The 24,239-nt window shown below is 40.3% G+C and overlaps 1 protein-coding gene and 1 non-coding gene across 5 annotated transcripts; one reads left to right on the top strand and one right to left on the bottom strand.

Annotated features, from left to right (window-relative positions):
- Positions 1–13,048: 13,048 nt before the first annotated feature.
- On the bottom strand, positions 13,049–13,122 carry Trnai-aau. Its single transcript has one exon. It is a non-coding gene; the product is annotated as a tRNA-Ile (tRNA).
- Positions 13,123–13,533: 411 nt separating this feature from the next.
- LOC108751068 (EF-hand calcium-binding domain-containing protein 1-like) lies at positions 13,534–15,241 on the top strand. Of its 4 annotated transcripts, none has more exons than XM_018491012.1 (6): positions 13,534–13,727; positions 13,843–14,003; positions 14,083–14,163; positions 14,316–14,426; positions 14,565–14,759; positions 14,894–15,241. In XM_018491012.1, exons 1-5 carry the CDS (start codon positions 13,601–13,603, stop codon positions 14,751–14,753), a joined length of 669 nt encoding a protein of 222 aa, XP_018346514.1. In that variant the 5' UTR covers positions 13,534–13,600; the 3' UTR covers positions 14,754–14,759; positions 14,894–15,241. The 4 variants fall into 4 exon arrangements, with proteins under 4 accessions (XP_018346514.1, XP_018346515.1, XP_018346516.1 ...); XM_018491013.1 differs by having other exon boundaries at positions 14,870–15,241; XM_018491014.1 differs by lacking the exon at positions 14,894–15,241 and having other exon boundaries at positions 13,873–14,003; positions 14,565–14,865.
- The last annotated feature ends 8,998 nt before the right edge of the window (positions 15,242–24,239 follow it).

Below are 24,239 nucleotides of genomic sequence, written 5' to 3'. Positions count from 1 at the left end.
CACTCCGATGTAAAGATGATACTAAGCGTGTTTTTTTTTTTTTAGCTGAACTTTTGCACCAATTCATCTTTCCTCCTTTTTTTCTCCAAGAGGAAAGAAGCTCTCTAAATCTGAATCAGTGGATAATCATTAAATATGCCAATGGCATATTTGGCACTGATAATCAGTGAAGTTCAACTAAAAAAGGAAGAATGTTTGAGCATTACATAATTAATACTGATATTTGCATGTTAATTTCAATCTTCCAATATCATATATCGTTGAATTTAAGCACTGAAACAAGATTAGTTAGATCATATAATAAAGTTTAACTAGCTTATGGATCACACATTTAATTCACTGATTCATATTTAGAGAAAGAGAGAGAGAGAGAGAGAGAAAGAGGAAGAAAGATGAACTAGTGCAAAAGTTCAGCCAAAAAAGAACAGATCTATTGTTTTCTTGTTGTAGAGGCGTCAGGGCTGATTGGCTAATGTCGTTTTACTACTATAAGTAGAAAAGAATCGAAAAGTATTTGTTTGTCAACTTTTTTCTCATCGTAATTTTCTATTTAATATAGAAAATCTCGCTCCAGTATATTATAGAACTCACTGATTTATTGCCGGTGCAACGCGCGGCGCGGCGCGTATGTCAGGAGACCTTCGTGCCGAGTTAAGTTTTCAATTAAGGTAAACGAAATATTGCTTCTCAAGCTCGCCCGACGTTTTGGCGCGGCTTTCGGTACTCGCTTTTACCCGCCAGCGTCGATTTACGCGCGTTCCACAACGGGTCCACTTAATGAAGAGATACGGTAGCGTTTACTTCGCTCACGCGACGATCGAGTGTCGCGCGAAATCTCGTACACGTCTCGAAGGACGGACGCCTCTCCTTTATTCCTGTCCTCGTAAACAGACTCGCAATCTCTCCTCCGTGTTGGAACTCGAAACGTCGTCCATCGGAACGACACGACGTCGCGCGTCGTAGCGACAACCGCAACGGCCGCGTTCTCTCACATCCGTCGCTCGACTTTATTGCGTAATGCTGCGAAGCACGCCGGTGTAGGTGAAGGCGTAGCTGCGAGCCGAGTCCGTGAATTCGCATAAAATTAGCATTCCCCCGGCGCCGGACTACGTAGCTTCCCACGGTTTGCGGTACGCATGTAGGTACCTACGAGGCCGGCCTACGTGGAATAATGATTATCGTCCCGATCGCACCTCTTCCGCGAATCGCAAACTGTGCAGAATTCTATTCGTAGAAAGAAAAAGAAAGAGGGATTTCTGCGTTCATGTGTCGCTCGCGAAAAAAAAAAAGAATTGTAAATCGTACACGTTAGATTATCGCGTTAGATTATCGCGTTAGGACACAGTAATAGACACAGTATTGATCAGTATTAATTAAATCGATTGCGCTAGAAATACATATGGATGGTGGTACCAGTTAATTTATGCCCGTCGGGGCTTTGTTTACGACCACTTGCGTTTTCCCCCGAGAGGGAGAGCGTTTCTACCTGAGCTGCGGTTCTAGACTTCACCGCTTACCTGTTACCTCTTAGCCTCTTACCTGTTACCTCCGCATAGGGACACGTGACACACGCGAGTGGCACGCGCGGCGCGCGCTTGCCTCTCTTCCCAATGGCAGCAAACCAGTTCTCCATAGAATAGAAATAACGTTTTTCTCTTCGTTTGTCATCGGCGATTCGATGCGATTCATCCGTATCCCGGAGTCTTGTGCATTTTCAGCAAAAAATAAGTTCCTTTTAATCTTTCGTCTGCGATGTAAATCTTTTTTTGCATGAAATTTCATTCTCAGATTTTTTTATTTGGTTTAAGAAATTGCTGTTGCTTGTAAACATTATTACTAACCTGTGTTATACATTTTCCAAACAAATTTCCATTTTTATCTTATTTTTGCACAAATTTCAATTTTTATTACAATAAATAAAGGTTTAAATAAAGATAATTTAAATTTTTATATTTGAATTAGAAGACCTCCAGATTGCAAATAGTGCGAGGAAAAATAGAATTGTTGAAGGTTACGTACAGGGAAGGAAAATAACAAGGAGAAAAGTAAGGTAGTATATAAGACTTTGTGACCTAGAATTTAATTAAAAAATAATTGTGTGGAGGAGAGCGATACGATGTTAAGCAATGTACAGTTCTATACAATTCTATACAATCCGCTTACTAATACTGTTATAGCGTTATATTGTTTGCGAGATCGAATCTATAGTATATTTTCTCAGAAGCTAAAGAAGCTTTGCAAAGCTCATGCTTGATTGCTTGAAATAAAAACTCTTGTGCATCTCTCGGTCGGAATGACGGGTTATAATAACGGATCTATAATTATTGATTCCATCTTGAGCGGATTGCGAGGAGGCGAGAATAAATGGGCATAAATCAACAAAGTCGGGACATCTCTCTGCGATCTATAGACGTCTCCTTGCGATTATATTATGGCAGTAAACGCCATCATTCGAAAAGACTCTCCTTTCTCTCCATTCATTTCACTTCGTACGATTCCCATTGTGCCAGTATTCAACGATTTTTCAAGATCCGTTTGATTTACAGCTTCGGCAAAAACAAACACAGCTTGATATGTTCGCTCATTCTCAACGTTTATCTCCAGTGTTTGTATCTTTTAGAGAAATGCGTCATTTTGATTGCAGATAACTGGGAAAGATATTTTTAAAAGAGAGATAACACGAGAGACGAGATTTCAAAATATTACCTGATTTCAAACGGAGCGGAGTCCAAATAAAATGCACAGTCCGCGTCGGAATTCGCAAAGTTTCGAAACAAACGTTGTAACTAAAACACCGCATTCGTAACCAAAGAATCTCTGCAAAAATAATGCTTATTGTTCCACCGCTTAGTTTCTACAAGGTCTGAAGATCTTCAACGGATTACGTATTTTTGAGTAATCTTTAGAAGATCTACTTATTTTATATCTCCTCTATTATAATGAACAATGTAAACGTTGACAGTTTTGATCATAAGATAAAGAAATTATTATTAAAAATGAGGATAAAGATAAAGAAAAAATATTTTTTACGTACACTTATCTTTCTAAGCTTTGTGAATTTTTATTGTGAGGTTTTATTTTTTAACAAAATAAATTGTAATATTGTTTATTGAATATATTATTATGAATAACTAGTTTTTTAAAAATAGTTTTATGAATATAATATGAATAAAAGATACAATTACCTACGATAGCAATCGATGACAGTATTCTTTGCGCATTTTATCTCTTTAAGCTATCAATACGATTTTGTTTTTTAACAAAATTGTAATATTGTTTATTGAAGACAATTGTTATGAACAACTAGGTTTTTTTAAACAGTTTCATAAATGTAATATTAATAAAAGATGCAATTTCCTATGATGGCAATCGGTGATAGTATACGTTTCAGCCATCGATATCTCATTATTTCGAAAAAAGATATATCTTGAACGAAGGGTAAGAAGACTAGAAATAAGCAAAATTATCTCGCCGTGCTATTACTATGGTCAAGGAGAAGTAATGATAGAGTAATCCAAGATCAATCTCATCGATCAGCGGTCGATCGAGTTTCATGGCGTCGCTTCGCGTCGCGTGTGATACACGTGTTTGTTGCCGATTCCATTAGCCGTAATTTTCATTCGTTTCGTCTCGATCGAGAGATTTCTTTCATGTGCAATCCTGACAACCCACGCACTCGCTTCGATGAAGTCCATTGTCGAGCGGTCATGTACCGCGAGATTGAAGGTTATTATTGTTTAATACGGTCAATAAAACTGCATTATGGTACTACAACCACAAATGTAATACTAAGGTCTTCCACGAGGTCTTCAGAGGTTCTCACTGGAATGGGAAGGATATTCATTTTACCGTGTAAATCGATACTTTTATCACAAAAATTCTTGAAGAAAATCAATAATTATTTATATATTATTATATATAATAGAAAAATTTATAAATCAGTTACATTTATGTAGTATATAAAGTCAGAGCTTTGACAGTAAATAAAAAGTAGTTAATTCTAGTGTAAAGTCTAAATTCACTATTAAAAAAATTATTACACATACATATAAGATTGTTCTGAGCTAAGGAGAATTTCGCATGTCTTCTTTCTCACGTATAGCCCTTCGCAAAAAAATACGGCGAGCGCCACTGCGAAGGACTCCGTCCCGCGGCGCTCTCACAGCGAAGGCGATCGTGCTTCGAAATAATCAAGATCACGTTGGCCTGTCCCGGATCAAAAACATTAATTTTAAATTATCGAGATGGCACCGGTCCACTCTGGTCATGGATAACGTACCGCGACCCTGAAGGCGTTGGTTGCGCCGAGGCGATCAATGGCGCCGCTCACCGTGAGAGATTAGGCCGGACCGTGATTACCAGTACATAAATATCAAAAAAAGAAACGGGAGGCGGAATGGGCACCGCACAGAGAAGGCGATAAAGGAAAGGCCGCGCCTTGCTTCCAGTCAAATTTCACTTTTGATATATTTCTCATTCGCGTAGTAGCGTCACCTTCGAAATTAAAGGAACTTTCACGCGACTGGATCCTCGCGAAATCAGAGCGAAGCTTGGATTACATATCAATGATTTGTGATTTTTTTTTCGTACACGGAGTGATTAATTCATCGATTTATGTGCAGTCATGAGAGAGTACACTGCAATGGGCTTTCTTCGCCTTTTTTTTTTCTTGTCCAATGACACTTTCCATTGAAAAGACATATGTTCAACAAAATAGTACAATTTTATAATTAATAATAATTATTAAATTAGTTTTTAAATATATTTAGTAGTAGATACTGCAGAGTTTTGCAAATAATCGCAATAGATAATTGCTTATAATTAGGTTTGACTTATGCTGCTAGTCATTGTGTAGCATCTTGATAATAATATTGTGCTGACTTGGACATTGTAAGACAGTATTGGTACAATGTGCCTATCGACAAATACTACATTAACAAAGCAAACAGAGAGCCGAAGATACACGACCCGTGAGTACCGAGCTTATCTCGTCGAAGCAATTACCGACGGATAGGGACGAAATTAAAGATGCGTATCGACCGACGTCTGCTTAGCCCCATCAAATTAACACTTGTTTTAGCCGTCAATTAAACGATCGCTCGATAACGTCCCACTAATTTTATACTCGTGGCCCAGGTACAAATTTCTCAGCAACATTTCTCTGGCCTTTCGAAGCTCATAAGTGCATAAATAAACATGCATATATTTTAGCGTATAAAATCGTTTCAATGAAAAAGCAGTTTACATAATATTTTAAAGAGGAAAATATGTTTCGTCATTTAGATATAAATATAAATTAAATGGAATTATTTAGCTATTTAGATGTAATATTGCCGAAATATATTAATGATGGTTGTTTTAATAACGTGTACACATAGTACTGAGATGAGCTTCAATCGCATCACTGTGATTAAGTATGCAAATAAATTTCTGCAATATTTAATTCGCAGACGCTCGTTAACACCGACTCAAGACAAATTGTTTGCCTAGCATGGCAAGCACAGGCGCGGAGGTATTTCTAATTATTCCATATGCATAGGTTTAATTAAGGACTCGGTCGCACACACGTATTCGCTTGATAAATAGTCTCGGTGGCGAAGGTTGGCGATCCGGGCATCGATTTATTCTTGGCAGGTAACCATTGCGAAATAACCATTAATTTGAAAGTTTCGATCTAAAGTCGCAATTATACGAATTATCGAATATCGAAGGTCAATTTCGGATGAAAGCCATTACGACGAATTAACCCGTATTACGATTACTTGTACACGAATATCCCTATTTCTCTTTCGCTCCGCTTTTTTCTTGCAAACGTGTTTTTTTTTTTACGACGAAGTATTGTATTATCTCGTAAAAACTACGGCACACAAAAAGCGTAAGCAGTAAGACGTAAATGTTAAACAAATCGACAATCGCAATAGAGCAATAACGGAAGCGGGAAATCCAAAATGTTGATTTGCTTACATATTGCTTAAATTTTGTGTGTGTGTCACAGCCTTAGAACTAAACTGTAGTTACGTACATCCGGTGAGAATTACATCGATTTCGCAATTTAAGAAGCAAAAGCTTAATCCAGAGATCTCTGTCTCGCGATAGGCTCGTCGGCCTTAAAAAGGATTCTTTGTAACCGGCCTTTCTTCGACACTAATCGACGTTCACCAACGATAATCCTCAATAAGGCCGCTCTCGGGTTCCTCCCGGAACACTCATATGCAGGAAAAGAAGATCCACGCAACGCGTTGATGCGAATACACGACCCAGTTTCGACGGTGTATCGGTAATTTAAGATCGATAAACCTCGATCTATCGAGCCTATCCAGTTACGTGGTGCAGGCCGCCGCCGATGGGATTAAAAAATTCAGCCATTCACGGTAATCCTTTCTCGCGCGGCGAAAATAATACGAATGCGGCCGGAACACGACACCGTCGATCGTATATTGAATTTCCTGAATTGGCTTGAATGTGCTTGATATTCGATAAAAAAAGTGGATTAAAAATATTATGTTCCAGGACATGTTTTTCTTTTTTTATATGCCGTAAGGCCCGACGAGTCGTAGGGTGAAATCCTGTAGCTTCCTTCACTGTCCCCGAACCCCCTACGATTCACCTTCCGTTCGCGATGATCTTCGCGGTTAAGTTCAAAATCCTCTTTGAAAGCTTTTTCACGGTTTTACGTTTCATAAACACGGCGACGAAGCGGCAGTACATGCAAAGAGATCGAGGTATAGAAGAGAAGACGCCAGAAAAACGAAAGGCTTATCATATTTTTCTGACCGTGGGACAAATCCCTAAATCTTGTTTACAAGCAAATTCTACAATACGGAACGTAAGGACGGATTTAATGCGACTCCGGGCCGATTTCCGCGAAAGTCTTCTCCAAAGTGTAATTTACTACGAAAGGATTATACGGCGCAGAGAATCCATCCAACAAGCAAAGCTTCTCGCCAAACGCCTGCCAAATGCGTTCTTTACGCGCTCACAATATGCGAATTAAACTGAAAGCGTATCGGTAATCTCGTGATTGAGCACGCTGAAAAACATCTCTAAGAAAAGTCCATGAAATATTTGCTAATGTATCAGATCGGATGGATGAAACGATCATATGTCTGCAATTGAAATATAAATTCGCTTCTCAAATAATTTGATTTATAGAAATGGATTTTTAAAGTTTGCAATTTCCAACGCGTCGGATTTAAATTGGCAGGGAGCTAAAATTTATTTTGCGAAAAATCGCAACGGGCAATGCAGATTGTGATATCGATTGGATACGACTGAGAAAACACCCTCTCTTTACCCTCCCAGCAGGGAGTCTTATGACCAGCGAAGCGTCTACTAACAGGATTACTATGACGCGATTGTATACGCGTCAAGGAAATAGAGCGCTATTGTGGCATTCGGATACATGGATTGGGAGGCCAGACTGAAAATTAGAAACGTGTTCCTTTCATTCGTATGCTAAATATTTCCTTCAAGGAAGGACATCTGCTATCTGCTTGTCTCGTGAGATTTATTGTATCAAAAAGATCTCGTAGAAAGAGCGCTAAAATTTCCTCATCCAGTTTATTATTTTATTATTTTTAAATGACGGAGATATGTGTATATAAAATGCAAATATTTTATATTAGATATGTACAATTAATAATATAATATTGAGAAATAGAAAAAAATACAAATTTTTTTTGGACCTCTCAGCGTATACAGATAACAAGTAGGGAGAGCATAGAGTGGTAACAGGATAGTTAACGCGAAGGCAAACACGAATGCGTGTTTAAGAGGTCCAAAATAATTTTCTCATTTTTCTCACTGACTTAAGCGATTTATCCATTCCTCAGCTCTCCCTCGTGTTCACGAGCTTCTCCGCAACTAGACGTGTTACACGTCGACGCCTACTACTATTTAAGAAACACGTCTGCGTTAGTCGAGTCAAGCGTGTGGTAATAAAGGTGACGTGATTTTTCAGCTATGCTACATCGATAGAGGGTGATGTGAAAGAGTATCCCCATATGCTGGAATGAGCTAAGCTATCCTTCCCCAAGATGCGAGATAACAGGCATCTAACACCCCATTTGTCGGTATCTCTCGCTCATTTATAAAAAGGGTTGAACAAATTCTTGCAACGGATAAAAATATAAACCGGAAATTATTCAACATTTATCCGTGTCTCGACAAGGTACGTAGTCAGGCTTATTTTTATCCCGAAGATATTTAGAGATCACAGAAATAACGTTTGGTTTTTCGTTTGTTACAAAAAACATTATCAATTAGAAAAATAACAATATTTTATCTTAAAATCGTCTCTTTAACAAAAACGTATACTCTGTATTTGTACATATCGATTATCGGAAAATTTCAGAACAGCTAAAGTATTCAAAAATTTCGGTAGACGTAGATAGATCTGAAAATAATTTTATTGGAACATTAAAATAATTATGTGGGACGCTCAAGTTGGTTGTTAAAATATCAAAACTTTTTTCAGCGTCCTACATAATTATTTGGATAGTCCAAAAGAATTATTGCCTGCATTTAGCTAAATTTTTAGATTTTCTAGCAAAATTGTTCTTTCCGTACTCGCTAAAAATGAATTAACTTGTTCATCTTCTCAACTTTTTCGTCTCTAGCATATTTACATTTATCAATATTTGACGCGTGTGAATATAAATATTCTTGCTCAATCATCATCTTACACAAATCTGTCCGGTCACGTTTTCGGATTCCGCTCCTTGATTAGGATGGATTTCAGGCATCAGCCAGGGAGTGACTCCGCCACCCACGTATTCAATTTTCCGAAAAGCTCGGGTGTTTGGTCCATCGCTGCTCGTGAGTCTCGCAGTTGCACAAAGCCGCGGCATGACGTCCAAGGTGTTCCATTGACAATAGCGGAATACGGCATGGAAAAGAAATCCCTATGGTCCCCTCTGCCCGTTGATCCCATCGATTCACGGTTCACTTAGTTCGAGTCTTCCCTCGACATTTGTCGTACAACTCACTTCGATGTTGTTACATAACGATTCTCTGTCCACGAGACATCAAATCCCACCCGTCGTCGGTAAACCGGCATATATTTTCCTCGGACTGCTCTTGATCGTTCACGTAAACTTTATGGGTAGTCCGTTTCATTTTCTTCTCGAATCTAATAGTAATTCTTCGGAGCTACCACCATAGGATTCCGTCGCGCCGCGTGGCCGGTTCTACCCATAATTATAGCCCCGAGTGAGCTCAATAGAAAGACGTTTTAAATGATGGTAAAGCATAAAAAAACTTGCGTGGGAATAGTAGATTTGTATATTACGAGTGCTATGTGATTAATATCAAAAAAAGCAATTTTAGAGAAGTTATATAATCTCTTTTTCAAATATAACACACAATATAATTATAATATATCCCAACCGTCATTTAACAATCCTAATCCCCGCGTTTTATTCCTGCCTATCTTAAGTCCCGGAGCTTTATTATTTTATTCGTCGAAATTAATACGAGAATAATTTGTGTGACACAAAATATTCGAAAATAGTCCATGCTTCTCGAGTCCAGGTTGCTCCGAGCTGACCCACGTGGAGTCTTTCATGTGGCAATAACTCTAAAATTTGATTGCAGCAGACATCAGGATAGGGGCTACCCCCAAGGCAACTGTGGTAATAGGCCCTCAACCCTCGCACCCACGCTCTTTCCGTTCTCGAACTAAGCTTCGGAACCAGCTCCGCCACTACCATCACCGCTACGTCGTAAATAAAACGAAATTGTTGACCGGTACCTTTCGGCTGGTTAAGCGTTAAACAAAGGCCCACGGGATGTCGGGCGCCGTATCTTTGATCTCTGTTTGCCGAGGCATGCATCACCCGCGAGATAATCAGGAATAATTATTTGTTAGATAAATACGATCGCAGCCGGCGATAGCGCGCTAAATTTATGATGGACCGCTTGCCGTTTGTAAATGACGCAGAGGAAAGAGAGAGAGAGAGAGAGAGCTCGTTCGCGCGCGCCGAGCTATGAATATCGCCACTCGAAGCGTGGAGCACGAAAGTCGAGCGTGCGTTAAGAAGTTTGCGCAAATTCGGTCTAACGATCATGAGAGAATTACACACATTTAGATACATAAATAATTCCAATCAAACAGATTAATTCAAATATTTTAATTATTTCGTTAAATTTCCATCTAGCATTATCTTTGAAACTCGAGAATAATAAAGTAAAGAGAGAAACCTCGTAGATTAAGTCACGCGTCTGAAGTGACTTTAATATCGTGTTCTACCTGCATGTGTATATTAGCGCGTGTTGACGCGTGTATGTATGTATGTATGTACGTCGAGTGATAGGCATGCCTCTTGCCGTGTCTGACTGTTGCGTAACGCTCAGTTAACTCGAATAGCCTTTCCCGATCCTCTCAATGATCGAGCTTCGCGAGTGAATCTCGTTGCATCTCTGCTTCGCATTCCTGGCATACCAAGTGGAATCGATGCGTCCGCATCGGCTGCATCGATGAAGGGTGATTCTCACGCAAATATTTTCGCAAGCACGAACCGAGCCAAACGAACGTGCTTGATTCTCATCGGTTACCCATCGTAATCTCTAAATGATAGTATCACACTAAGCGTATCATATATCTGTCAGATACATTTATTTTTTTCCCTTCTTTTTGCGTTCTCTCAAAATACGCGGCAATAATATATACATTTTACTCTCTAGATACGCAGAGAAAGAGGAATAAGAAATAAATAAAAAATAAATAAATAAAAAAACAAGTTGCTGAGTTTTGCTTTGAGCGAATAATATATGGTATAAATTAATCTTCTCTGAAAATGTGAAATTAATTCTATGCAGAATGAATTCTTACGAACCCATCAAATTTATGGGTGAGAATTATTCTATTTTACACCATGGTCAAGATCCAGCGTTTGAAAATTTCCAGAGGAGGTCTACTACGGTCTACCGTGTCGTACATCAACGTCTCGCGGAAGGTGGGCGGACGTCGCGTCAGCGGCTGACGCCCCGCGAAATTGAATCTAAAGGTCCGAGTGTATCCCCACATGCCAGTCCTCCCCACGGAGCTGCAGGGAGGTCGCAAATCATCACCTCGCTACATTTACAACGTTAGATAGCCCAAGATTACAGTCGTTCCAAGCTTGCTCCTACGCTGTAGGAACACAAGGTGCCTCTCCTCGCCCTTCCCGTTTTCTTTCCCTCGGTTGGGATATTACAGCGGCCCTTCGCGAAAGCGATCCCTCGCCGTTCTCGCGGACTCGTTGCCTACTTAAAGCGAAACAATGTGGTCCCTCGGCGATCGGCCGCGCGAGTAACGTCCAGCTCGTAAATTATCCGCCGGCGGGGACTAATGAGCTCGTGATTATAGGGACTGGGGATAAAAAAGGGCGTTCTTGCGAATGCACGATGACGTTCGCGCTGGTGATATATCTCCGGTTCGTTGTTGCGCCTAAAATGTATATGCGCGATTTCCCCCCCTCCTCCCCCCCGCCGACGAGGTAGGATGAATACGACGGGCAGCCGACCCTTCCGTGGCTCCGGAATCAAGCGTGGATGCGTCGGATTCGATTAGATTTAGCAAAGTGACGTGGGGTTCGAGAGGATTCTCATAATTATGACGGGGTGTATACGTGATGTTTCCAAAACAAAGATTTGTACGTCTCACCATCGTTATCCGACTGAACAGCTTTTAAGCCGCTCACGCGAAATGTAAAATATTATCTACTTGTTTATTTGAGATGAAAAATCCCACGCAAGCGGCGCTCACCTCACGATTCCCCACGTTCTTATCTCCCACTTGGAAAGATTAAGAAAATTCACCGTATTACGCGACCTCGCGTAAAGATCTCGGGCCATTATTTACGAACTAAGGCCTGATGATCTCGAGAGGATCAGCTGTATTCCGTTTGCCGATAGGATTTGCTCCCGGCCGGTCAAACAATACGCCCTGAAGGGCCAAGTTTCTCTCTCTCTCTCTCTCTCTCTCTCTCTTTCTCTCATATTTCTCTTAAAACGACGCGAGCGTTCACGTGTGGCAACAGAAAGGATTGGAGGTGGGTATTCCCTTGGTTTTTTTGTTCGCGAGGGGGACTTTGGTCTCGCACACGAAATTCCAAACGTCTTCCTTTCTCTTCTTCTCGCCCAACAGCCTTTCCATATTCTCTCGTGCGATTCGCAAAACATACGCGAGCAGATACGGATTCACCCTCTCTCGGTCGTCTTAAGTCGTTCCCGCGTTTTTACATTCTCGACGAAATCCCCGCGGCTTTGTGCCCGTTTATTACGTTTGCCAACCAAATGATGTCATTAGATATACTTAGGCTGGGCTTTATTGTCGTCTTTTATGCCGGTCGGACGGCTTCCGTGAAACGAATTCGTGCTGAGCGTTCACGACTCATCGGTTATCACGCCGAAATTCGTTCGCTGTCTTGCTCAAGTTTCTTGGACAGGCGGCCTTTTTCTTTTTCTTCTCACGACCACGTGAGAACCAGATATACTGTTTTATTGCCGGATATTTCGTGGCAGCTTTCCATGTGAGACTATGCGTCTTGTACACGCATGTATCTTTTTACGATAAGCCTTCGTGCGTTACATGCATCTCGAATGCGAGAAAACGCCAGTTCAAAGTACATATATATGGATGATGAATCATGGATTTTAGAATATGAGAAACTGACGCGGTTGTCCGATCAATGGCTTGCTACGAAGCTGGTGTGAATTGTGAAATAAATAAAGTTTATAGTAAGTTAATTAAGTTAAATAAGTAAATTAAGTAAACTAGAGAGTAGAATATTGCAAAAATTGTTGTATCTCTGTGATAGCACGGCACATATTCATTGAAAGATTTATTGATATTCTTATCTCTGTTTAGATAATTTTTATCTGTATTTTGAACGTTCTTTCAAAATTCACGAAACTTCATTTTTTCTCTTTCGAAAGTATCGTAAGAAAGTAGGTATTTATCTCGGTTAATTGTGTGAAAATGTAATTTTTTAATTTAATTATTTTTATTCGTGAAGATAGCTATTATCAAGAAGATACTAATATTACAAAATAAATAAAAAAAACTTGGCCCATGAGGGGATCGAACCCGCGACCTTCGCGTTATTAGCACGACGCTCTAACCAACTGAGCTAATGGGCCTGTTGAATGGTGGGTATAACTTTAGCAATTTCCTTTCCGACATACATGTATTATGAACATACTTGTCATTTAAATATTAATGCAATTATTGGAAAAGCAATTAATTAAATAATAATCATCATGAAATTAATAATAAATAGATCTAAATATTAATAGAATAGAATATATCTAATTACAATCTGGAAGACAATCTGAAAAATAATTTTTGTCAGATTATGATGTACTTGTCATCTAAACGTTAATGCAATTATTAGAGAATCAATTTATTAAATAATAACAATCGTGAAAATTAATATAAATAGATTAAAATATTAATATTAAGAATATATAATCAAAGATATTCTATAAAATGATTAAAAAATGTATTGCAAAAATTGATAGTCTTCTTTTTCAGATGTATTGACATTTCTGGCCATCAAAATTATTTCAAAATTTATTAGACAAATTTATAAGTATAAGTTAAATTTACAAGAGCAAAATGTCGATCGAATTGTCTGTTGATATGTTAAATAAACCTTTGCCGGAGATTGTTTTCAGAAGAAAAAATAATGCTTTATTCAAGAAATTAGCTCGAAAGACTCATTTCAATGTGAGAGAAGTCGAAGGTTATTCAATGATAAAATAAAATAAACACACACACGCATACCCTTCATATATCAATATTTTTAAAGATTTAATGTAATTTTTATATATGTTCGATAAATTATAATTTTACTACAGCGTTAGCTGTTATACATAAAAAAATAACAGATACTTTGGGTCCTATGACAAGATTGGTATTTAGAGATGTTTTGCATTCTGGTTTGGATTTTACTGAAAACATTCGGCATCTGTATATCGACAGAATTTTCTCTACACTTGACAAGAAGAACACGTTGCAAGTATGAGAAATTAGTATAAAGTAATGTATAAGATTTATATTTCTACAATAATTAAAATTATAATTATGTGAGTGTATAGATTCATTTGGAACAGTGGATTGAAGGGCTTTCCGTAATTCTTCGTGGCAGTCTGAATGAAAAGATACATTTTGCTTTTAATGTAATCTTAATGTTTCTATGATTATTCCAACTATTTAAGAATTTAATTGGCATCTAAATTTTTAAGTTGAAATTGATTTTTTTTTTAAATTCCGAAAGACTAAATTTTAATTAAAAACAATTATGTTTAATTACAATATTTATTAAATGCAGATATACGATTTTATGCATACGAACAAATTAAAGAAAGAGCAAATATTTCCATCAATGCGAGGTTGCTTGATCAAACTGCAAACAGACGAAGATCCCGATGAAGCTACGAAGGTTAATTAATTAACAGCAGAGATAAGTCTTGATCTTAGAATTACTAATAAAATATCAATTATCAACGTGAACACTAGAATGCGTATCTTTCAAGCATAAAGTTTACATAAAATAATAATATTTATGGCATATTCATAGGATTTGATTGATTCACTGTTGAAAAAGCTCGACGTCGATCGTGACGGTGTAATATCCGAAGATGAATTTTATAGGGCCGTAAAAGAGAGAAATCTACTGTTGCTAGAATCTTTGGGACCGGTGTTCCCGTCTAGAGTAGCGCGACGAACATTTCTGAGCACATTCACGGATCGCCTTGGACGATTTTGATTTTTCGTACGTTACACGAAAGTTATTGTTTGTATATAATTGCATATTTGGTAACGTCTATTCTCGTTTTGTTAAAACTGTAACAATAATATGTTGTATATTAAAAATACGAACAGACTGTGTTTGAACTATATTGTTAGGAGCTATTCAAGCTAGAAAACCCAAAAGTGCATCTTGATGCAGCGGACGGGCAAACGCGTCAAATCAGACAGAAAAAATCCTCCTGAACGAGTGGACGCTCCAATAAATTTTCGAGACCATCGACGCAACGTACGGCTTTTACGATTCACCGAACGATGGCAATTGACTCGTTCGTTTTCTTCGCAAACAATCGCTAATGGACCGCGATAATGCCACATCCTAATCGCATCAAGCTGCATCCGCGATACCATCACGACGGACGAATCGATCATTTAATGAACCCTCGCGATCGTCATAAATCTTATTACTACGATCAAACATAAACAGATGATCGATATTCATATATCCCCGCACGTGCTATTTATCGCGATACATCGATCGTGACGGTATTTTTGCAATGTATTATTAGCTGTATACATCGTAAAAACATTGTAAGATAAAAGATAGTACGATCTGAAAGCGCGAAAAGGGGGAAACTCGGGAAGGGGATCTCGAGGGATACCTACTTGGCTGTTCTTCTATCTCTCGGATCGCGATGCCGGTTCACCTGCTCCGCGATCATTCGATTAATAGAGACCGCTCGTGAGATACGGAACAAATATAGACCTTTCTTACGAGCCGAGACGGGCTGCGCAACCCCACCACCGCGAATCGCGGTCGTACGCGTTTACGAAGAGGAAGAAAAAAAAAAACATAATGAATGTTTGAGGGATTCTGAGGACGGACGAATGGCCCGATCCGCGTCTCAAGCAGCTACAACAACAAATTAAATGAGAAAGTCTCGAGGCTTTCGTCGGCTCTCTCCGCCGACGTCTCTCATTGCCTATGGTTCCCTGTTACAATGCGTGGGCGTAGGGTATACAGTACCGAGGTGTATGGGCAACGCGTATTTCTTCCTCGGCGAAGGTGGGGGGGGGGAGGGGGCGAGCTGGAACGATATTGTGTAAAGAGTATAATAACGTGCGTATGAAAGGCCGGATCCTTTGTGGGTAGCCGACCGTGTCCTGAAAGGATCCTCCAGGATCTGCTTGTGGGGGTGGCGGGGCACAACGGGGGAGGGGGGAACAACCTAACCACCGAGGGTTAGGGGCACCAGCTGAGAAAACACGCCCGCGGCGTGTCGACGACGATCTTCACGTATACGAGCGCGCGCCCGCGTGCGCTAGTCGACGAAAAGAGGCGGATTGACGAACCGATCTGATCTGATTTTTGGGGAACGATTGTCGATCTGAAATTCCTTTAAAGGAGCACAGCGGAATAGAATGCGGGGGTCTTTTTTTTCTCGCGTTTCGAAGAAGCGCCGCTTTGTCTCGACAGAGAGATAAATTTATTATATTTGGTTACTACCGGAGACTTACCGGTCGCCACATATTGGCATGTAATCCGGCACACGCCTGAAGGGACAAACACAAATTGCGCTGACAGCCGTGCGCGCGATACTCGGATAGGAAACGAATAAATTATAATCAGAGTCGCGCGACTGCAAAGAGCGATGGTGATTGCGAGCTGCGTAGTAGCGCCGGGAAATTAAGTCCGTTTGTACCCCGGCTTTCACAGCCTCAGAGTCTCGCTACTCTCAGGCGACAGATTTGATTAGAGATGAAAAATATCTCTAGCGAGACAGATACAAAAACTTCAATCGGACGTAATAATAACGGCAGTGTGCGCCGTATATATAAAAAACGATGGCAGACGGGGACGGGCAATATAGACGAGTCATCTCTCTCTTTCTCGCGAACGTTCCACCGTTCGTGGCCGAGTCTCTACCTTTGAGACGGAGGCTGAAATTGCAGCGGCAGTATGTTACCACGTAATCTAGCCACCGACGGCACGGAATAAGCCGCAGAAAGCGGATCCGTGAACGGCGGAAGTGGTATATGCAACGCGGCTGGATACGAAACATAAATTATAATCAGCCCCGGATCAAGCACGGCGCAGCCATGATTACAACGGGGAACGTGATGAGACTCTGGGCGATTCGATTTGCGCGGCCCACGCCCACGCGTCAAAGGGACCGACGACGGGATCGACGAAAATGTGAGTCTCTCTCTCTCTCTCTCTCTCTCTCTCTCTCTCTCTCTCTCTCCAGTGATAAATCCACGAAGAGACTCGGTTGAATTGACCGTGCCGAAGCCTACGACAGCTCTGTTAGCCGAATATTCATACGAGCGAGAGCGCCAGGAGAGAGAAAATTCTTGAAAAGAAAACCAAAGATGCAGCCACGATAGATTGTATTTATTTTTTAAACCCGCGAAGGTGTTATCTTTCCTGTATATTTAAGCCTTTGGCTTTGCATTAATCGGAATGCATTAGCCTCTGTCTGGGATTTAAAGAGGCAGTTATTCAACTTTACGGCAGATGCAACCCGATACGAATTTACACAGACCTGTCGGCAAGTTTAATTCCCATTCGGCTTTTATTTGCAAACAATGCGCTGTAAGGCCCAACTAAAGCCGTACAGTACACATTGTCGGGGCACAATGATCGCACAAACATCGAGATTTACAGCGAACCGATATATCCCACGCCCGCTGCACGGTTTTCGCGAAAGCGATAAATTTAATTAAAGCACGTGCCGACAACTTGGAGTACGCGCGTGTACTCGATGGAGGTGAATCGGCACGGGTGTGTTCAAGTCCGCCTTTCCGAATTGTATCCATAAATATCAACGACGTCGACGTTATGCGGTCTAGCGTGGGGCCGTTTGCTTGAGCAACGGTTCGTGCGCGGAATGTTCAATGAAGCATGCAGACGCCGTGTGTACAATGCCAAGATACACCACGTGTCGTCCAGTTACGACGAAACTGGGAACCGCGGCCTGAGGTCGCGCCGTGCGAACATGACACCGCATCTTGTCGGTGAACAGCGGGATCTGCCTTGACATGGGTACTGGACGAAATGAAGTTTTGAAGATTCTGTGTTAACGAATTCCAACAATTTCTTTGTTTTTCCGCGGAAAGAATAATTTTGTATCTAAAAGTTTAGCTAGGTGCAGACCTGAAAATAATTCTGTTGGACCACATGAAAATATTTACATGGAAATCTTAAGCATGATAATGATGCAAAAAGTTTTGACATTCTATAGCAACCAGTTTGAGTGTTTCGCGCAAATATTTTGATCATCCGTCGAAATTATTTTCAGAGATCTGTATATAAATTTTTAGATGTTTTCGACAAAATCATCCTTTCTATGTAAATCGTTCACGCAACTGCCACAATATAGTACAACGGAAGCTTGAATTACATCAAGATAATTTGAATAGATTAACGACTTTTAAATTACTGTATATAAAGATTGATGCAATCGAGGTTGATGTTGCAGTATATGTTTTATATGTTTAATTGAATACACTGTGCGACTTCAATCCTTTAATGTAGTTTGAAAAATTCTGTTAACTTCTGAATCTAAATTACCCCACTTTATCCTATTACATTTTACATTATGTTTTACAATAATCTCTACGCACATTATCCCAAGAGTATCCCTCTCAACTTCCCATCCGTCCGTTCCATTGAAATTGTTTTGATCATAGGGCAATTCTATGCGAGAGATGGTCTTTAGTGGAGAGTAAATTTCGCACTGCGGTCATGCCGTAGTAATTAATCCAATTCTCATTCAACCGACGCGGTCGGCCTCGCGAAATTTCTTTTCCATCGAGGTGGTTAGTTCAGCTTAGCAAACCGAGCGAAGGAACGTCAGCGAGCAGCGATAGGATCTTTGAAAGGCACGGCGGGTAACGCCTGCGTCGTGCCACGCGACTAGACAGTTTTCGGAGAGGGAAGAAAGCAGACGTCCGTCTCTTACACGTGAATCGAGCGTGACGCGTACGCGCCTTGACGGACGGCCATATTAAATCAACTGCCCGGCTCTTCCACTCGTTTGTTTCTCCTTTCAAGCCGGATTCAATTTTCTCCACGGCGCCTTGCAAATCGAGGGATACAACCGCACGGCTAAAATTTACAAATATGATGCCCGACACAATGCCCGCCTTTCGAGAACGGATCAGTGGTTGCCATCCGTCGCTTTAACACTGTCGGTCGAATTTCCATTTTGTTCCTCAATTTTTCTCATTCATTTTGTTGATTTTTACTTACTTCATTATTTTTATTTAAATACTTAAGAATATCGAGGTCCGCAAGAAGTCCTATAATGGTACTTTTACAGGATTATTAATCCTCGACCTGGTAACCGTCATTTGGACTTGAGACACACATTTTTGGACGATTATACAATCTGTACAATTAGTATTATGAGGTTTTAAATTGTAGACAAGAATACTTTGAATCTTTCTCTATCAATCGTCATATGGTAGAGGTTTACTAACATTCTGTAACTTCAAAGAGAGAACGAACTTACATAGATGTAATTATTTTTATAGTTGCAATTGTGTAGTTAAGAATGTTCTAAATTTAGAAGCATGGAAGGCAGTTTTCTTAAATTTTGTAGAATTTATAGCGGAGTTTGTTAAAAAGCGTGAAACACTGCGTGTATTTGGCCAACAGCTCAGCTCGACGAGCTTGATTACCTTCAACAGATAGCGACCCAATTAATGGTCGAGAAAGAGAGGGCAGATTAATATTGATAGAGGGAGACCATCGTTTTCTTCTTGGCGGTCCAAGATCCGGACGGGCTGTGTAAGATAATAGCGGTGCGCAGGCCGAGGAGATCAAGGGATCGTCATAAACTATCTTAAGGTGTCGAGTTTGTCACGGTCATGCGAGACCGAGTTTTCAAAACAGGATTAGGCGTTCTCCAAATTCTCAAGAACGATGTACACCATTCTCTCTCCCGCCCTTTTTCTCTCTTCTGTGATCCTGCAAAACGTGTGTCGTCTATTTTTTTTTTTTTTTTTTTTAGTGACGTTCTAGCGAGGCTCTTCTTTCTCTCACATCTTCATACTGCGAGGACCCGATCGAGGATTATTCACATCCGGTCATCTCTGCTGAATTTTTTTCTCTCCGACCGATCTCGCATCTCCATAGGAACGCTAAAAGATATCGAGTGGTTTATTGATCTATTCCGTAAGCGCCTATTCAATCGAGCGGTTCAATGCCTTTTGCTTATTGTTCGGCTTTCTCCCGGATGGCCGCTTTTTTGATCTGATTTGTTCGGACGAGGCTCTTCCCTTTTTTGTACTTCCTCTTACGAGCCCCGTCTACAATGAGATTCGTAGCGATTTTAACGCGCGTCTTATTTGCGGTAATTCGCAGCTAATCGGTGGAAAAGAATTTTCTGTCGAATTTTCCATGATATTTATGCGATACCTCGACATGAAAGCAGTAATAACATCGGACATTGTAAAATAGCAGGGATACTACGTTATGTTGCGATAATTTATTTTATAACTGCGAATTGCGGCGGAAGAATGACTACCGGCTCATATCGATTTGTTTTCCGTCATTTCTTTCGACGTAATTCGATGCTCGCAGGATGCTTTAGTATCCTGTCAGGATACCCATGGGGAAAGCGGCGGTCTGCCACAAAGTAGGTCAAGCGTTTGCCCACAGAGCTCAAAACATGTAGGATTAGTATAATCGAGCGATTCGGGTAAGAAATCGATTTTGACTGCACGATGATTTCTGATAAATTCTCTCACGTCGTGCGTCTCAATGATTATTTTATATTAATTTTGATTCCGTTTGTTTTAGTAATAAATACACGAAAAGGATGGTTTTGTTAAAGTTAAAAATTTAGCTAGATAACAATTTCGAAAATACGTTTGTCGGACCATTAAAATTACACAGAAGGCATAAAAAAATGTTTAAAAAATTTTAACATCCACTAGCTTGCTAGAATATTAAAACTTTTTACAGCATTGCTCGTTGTGCTTGAATTTTCTATGTAATTATCTTGATGGTTCAACAAAACTATTTTCAGATCTGTGTAACTATTATTAAAATTTTACATATTCTGTTAAATTATTTTATATAATTTTTATATAATTAAAATTTTAAATGCTTCAGCAAAATCGTTCTTTCCGTGTAATAATATATAAATAGTCGAATAAAGAATATGATCTTGTGTAATAATTTTAATAATAATATGATAAAAAATGCAATAACCTTTTCGCAAGAATTTCTTTAGACGAATCTATTTTTAGATTCTAGCTAAATTCTTAAATACTTTAGCAAAATCATTCTTTCCGTTTCTTCGAAACTCGACTTGAGCATTGGTTCACCGGATTCGTTTTTCCTCGCCATTGGTGTGAACGAAAAGCAGTTATGTTTTTCGTAACGTAGAAACGAATATCTCTAATTATTCCTGCGAGAGCTCTCGCTCAGGTGCCTGGTATGATACGAATAATACTCGTAGTCGCGGCCACCTTCGTCTCCGCTTTTGGCGCGCGATAAAATACGACTGGAAACTGGGTTTATTTATCAAGTTGACGTACGCCATCCCTCACGCTAAATACCAGAAGTGCGTTCATTATTCCCGCTGCGCGGAACGGCTATCTCGCTCTGGATCCGGGATGAAGCCATGCGGTTGCGTACCGTGCAAAAGCGGAGCGATAATTACGCTCTAGCCGGCTGGAATCCCGCGATCTAGAACGAGCTCGCGATAATGGCCGGCTCTCGCGAAGGCAACTTCGCCGAGGATTATTTCCTGCCACTCCCGTCTGTTATCTGTTCTGACGAAAACGTAGTTACGTAAATTCCCCGATGTCTTGCTCGTTCATCCGTTTGCGCTGCCACGTCGGAACCAGTCGCGTCGTGCAAAGATGACACTTTGTAATTAGATACTTTTTCAAAGTAGTGCTTTAGCGAGAGTACAACCTCATACATCGTGCCGTGAAGGAATTGACAGATTTAAGGATTAAATAAGGGGATTGTTTGAAATTGCCTGTTTTTATTCTTTTGAACGCAATATACATACTATATACTTCGTATCCGATATACTTGAGCGAATGAAATTAACGGAAAAAGGGACAATGCTTGTTTTATGCATCTTCTACGAGTCACTTCGACTGGCACATAAATTGAAATTGTGAAAGTATGCCGGGTCCCAACCCAATCCCAGTACTTGGAATTTACAGTCACGAGTTATTTATACATCCGTTGTGCTGAAGGAGTTCCATTTCGCTTACTCTTTCCCCGACACTTTCTCACGAGAGAGTCTAATTGGTCTGACCCGCAGCTGACCATGGCGCAGATGCAACCGTTTCGATCCATGGCAGAGACGGTGGACGACGAGGGACAATCGTAGGAGAGCATAATTTTTCATCTTAATGACGGATGACCACCGGTTGTGCGGCCTTCTCCTCCTCTTCATCGTCGTTGTCGTCGTCGTCGTCGTCGTCGTCGTCATCGTCGTCATCGTTGTCGCCACTGAATGCACATGGCACCCTTTGAATTCTTCTTCCTGTAATGGTCACACCTCCTTGGTGCCTCTCTCTTTGACGACGCACGTTCAGAGTGCTAATGATGCGAGCGATTTGCATATCAATCGCGATTGACCAATCTTCACGCGCGTTATAACTCGTGGCGGTTTATCGGTGCTGTTGTAAAAATAACTGTTTTCCTCGCGCCCGCTGCGGAACGTTGTTGAATTAACCGTTCGCGAAATTGAGCGTCGCCACTTAATTATCATTCGTCCGAGAGGCCTTTCCGAATACGACGGGCATCGCGATTAAAGATCGTCGGCGATATACGTAAGATGATTCTTAATTGGAATACAAATTATACGAGTTTCTCGCGCGCGACTTATTTAAATTTCTGATAAGCTGCTGCATGATGGACGGTATATATCGAAGAAAGCAAATTTTTTGCTTTATAAGTTCGATTCGATGAAAGGCCTGGTCTACATAAGAAGTGTATTATTTCACCGGATTAATTAAGGTTTAATTGTGTATGTAAATGTACGCAATTTAATTATGCGTAATCATATTCTTGAATATCGTATCGAGAATTATGTTAATATGCTATAATAAAATCTTATTTGATATGATTAAAAGTACCGCTTTTCAAACTTTTAAAATGATACGGGTGGTTCTCTCTCTTTGATAAATCTCGAATTTTTGTGGGTGTACATCGTTTGCTTCAATCCTGACACTACTAGTAGTAGACATTATGTCGAGATGTCATTTATTTTTGCCGACTAACGCTACAGATGTCCGGTCATTAATAAAGCTTTATGCGAGTGTCATCACGCGTTTCGAAAATCGGATTTTAGCGTATTCTTGAAGTTCGAGCCCTCGGACATCACAATGCGCGACATCGTTTGCAGATATTTCTATTGTCATCGTCGACTTTTCTGACACATCAAAGAAGTGACGCGGGAAATTCAAGATCCACTGGAACTAAGGATCTTTCTAGGATCGAAAACAGCTTAGTAAGTACGTTGATATTCGAAGGATATTTTGGAAACATTTTCTTCGTTGAGTCATCCGGCACGAAGCGTTTTCAATTTTTACGTTTTGATGCATCGCCGTTTCAAGAAATAACTTTTGTCGAGGCAAATTTAAAGAAGTATAATATCATGCGATATCCAGCGATAATAATATAATGGATGATATATGCGAAACGCACGTTGCTTCATCGCTTCATCGGAAATCGCCATTAAGGAGGCGCGGCGCGGCGGCGTGCTTGAATTGACGTTGGTTTTGTATTAACTTTTGACCTCCTCGGAACATTGGAGCCGTCGGCACGGAAATGATCGATAATTATTATTACTTACTCCAAGAATATACACATTGCCGGATATCGGGGACTGCGAGAGGGGAGATATCATTAGGGGGTCGATTAAGTCGCATCGGGGGATTCACGTATTCGCGCAGCGGGTACTGCTCGCCGTTCCTCCGAGCGATTCTTCGCATCGTGCGAATTACTTGATTACAGCGGCCGATCAATCGAGCGGGCTTATCGAGAGCTCGTTATTTAGCGGGCATCATTGTGACGAGTTCGCGCCGCCGGTAGTTATTGGAAATTATACGCGCATTTCAATTTCTCAGGCACGATGAATCGCTGATAGGCTCGTACTTAGCGACGGATATTCGTGAGCTTGGTGCTCTTGACCGGTGCGCTTTATCTCCAGATGGTTTACTACAGAATATTCTCTTGCAAGGAGAACAAGGTTTTGCATACATTATTTTTCATTATCCAATCAATTTTTAGAGGATAAGTATCGAAGGGCCCAGATTGTCTGTTTTTGTTTAACGATATGGTGCGCTTAAAGGAGGAAGCCTGGTGTCGATCTTGAATGCATAATATTCGTTATTTTATAATAATAATAATGATGATGATGATAAGAGAATAATAGTAACAATAATGACTTTATTAAATGCAATAAGATAAAAAAAGTGTATATAACAGCAATGAATAAAACGGGAGAAATATACATCAATATCA

Source organism: Trachymyrmex septentrionalis, unplaced genomic scaffold (genome assembly GCF_001594115.1).
Source record: "Trachymyrmex septentrionalis isolate Tsep2-gDNA-1 unplaced genomic scaffold, Tsep1.0 scaffold40, whole genome shotgun sequence".
NCBI lineage: Eukaryota > Metazoa > Arthropoda > Insecta > Hymenoptera > Formicidae > Trachymyrmex > Trachymyrmex septentrionalis.
This window is presented reverse-complemented; position numbering and strand designations above follow the sequence as displayed.

What these genes read in the sequence shown, in the direction of transcription:
- LOC108751068 (XM_018491012.1), top strand. Translation starts at nt 13,601, where the DNA reads ATGTCGATCGAATTGTCTGTTGATATGTTAAATAAACCTTTGCCGGAG. An exon ending in CAATGTGAGAGAAGTCGAAG is followed by an intron (nt 13,728 to 13,842) that starts GTTATTCAATGA and finishes ATTTTACTACAG; the next exon opens with CGTTAGCTGTTATACATAAA. An exon ending in ACAAGAAGAACACGTTGCAA is followed by an intron (nt 14,004 to 14,082) that starts GTATGAGAAATT and finishes GTGAGTGTATAG; the next exon opens with ATTCATTTGGAACAGTGGAT.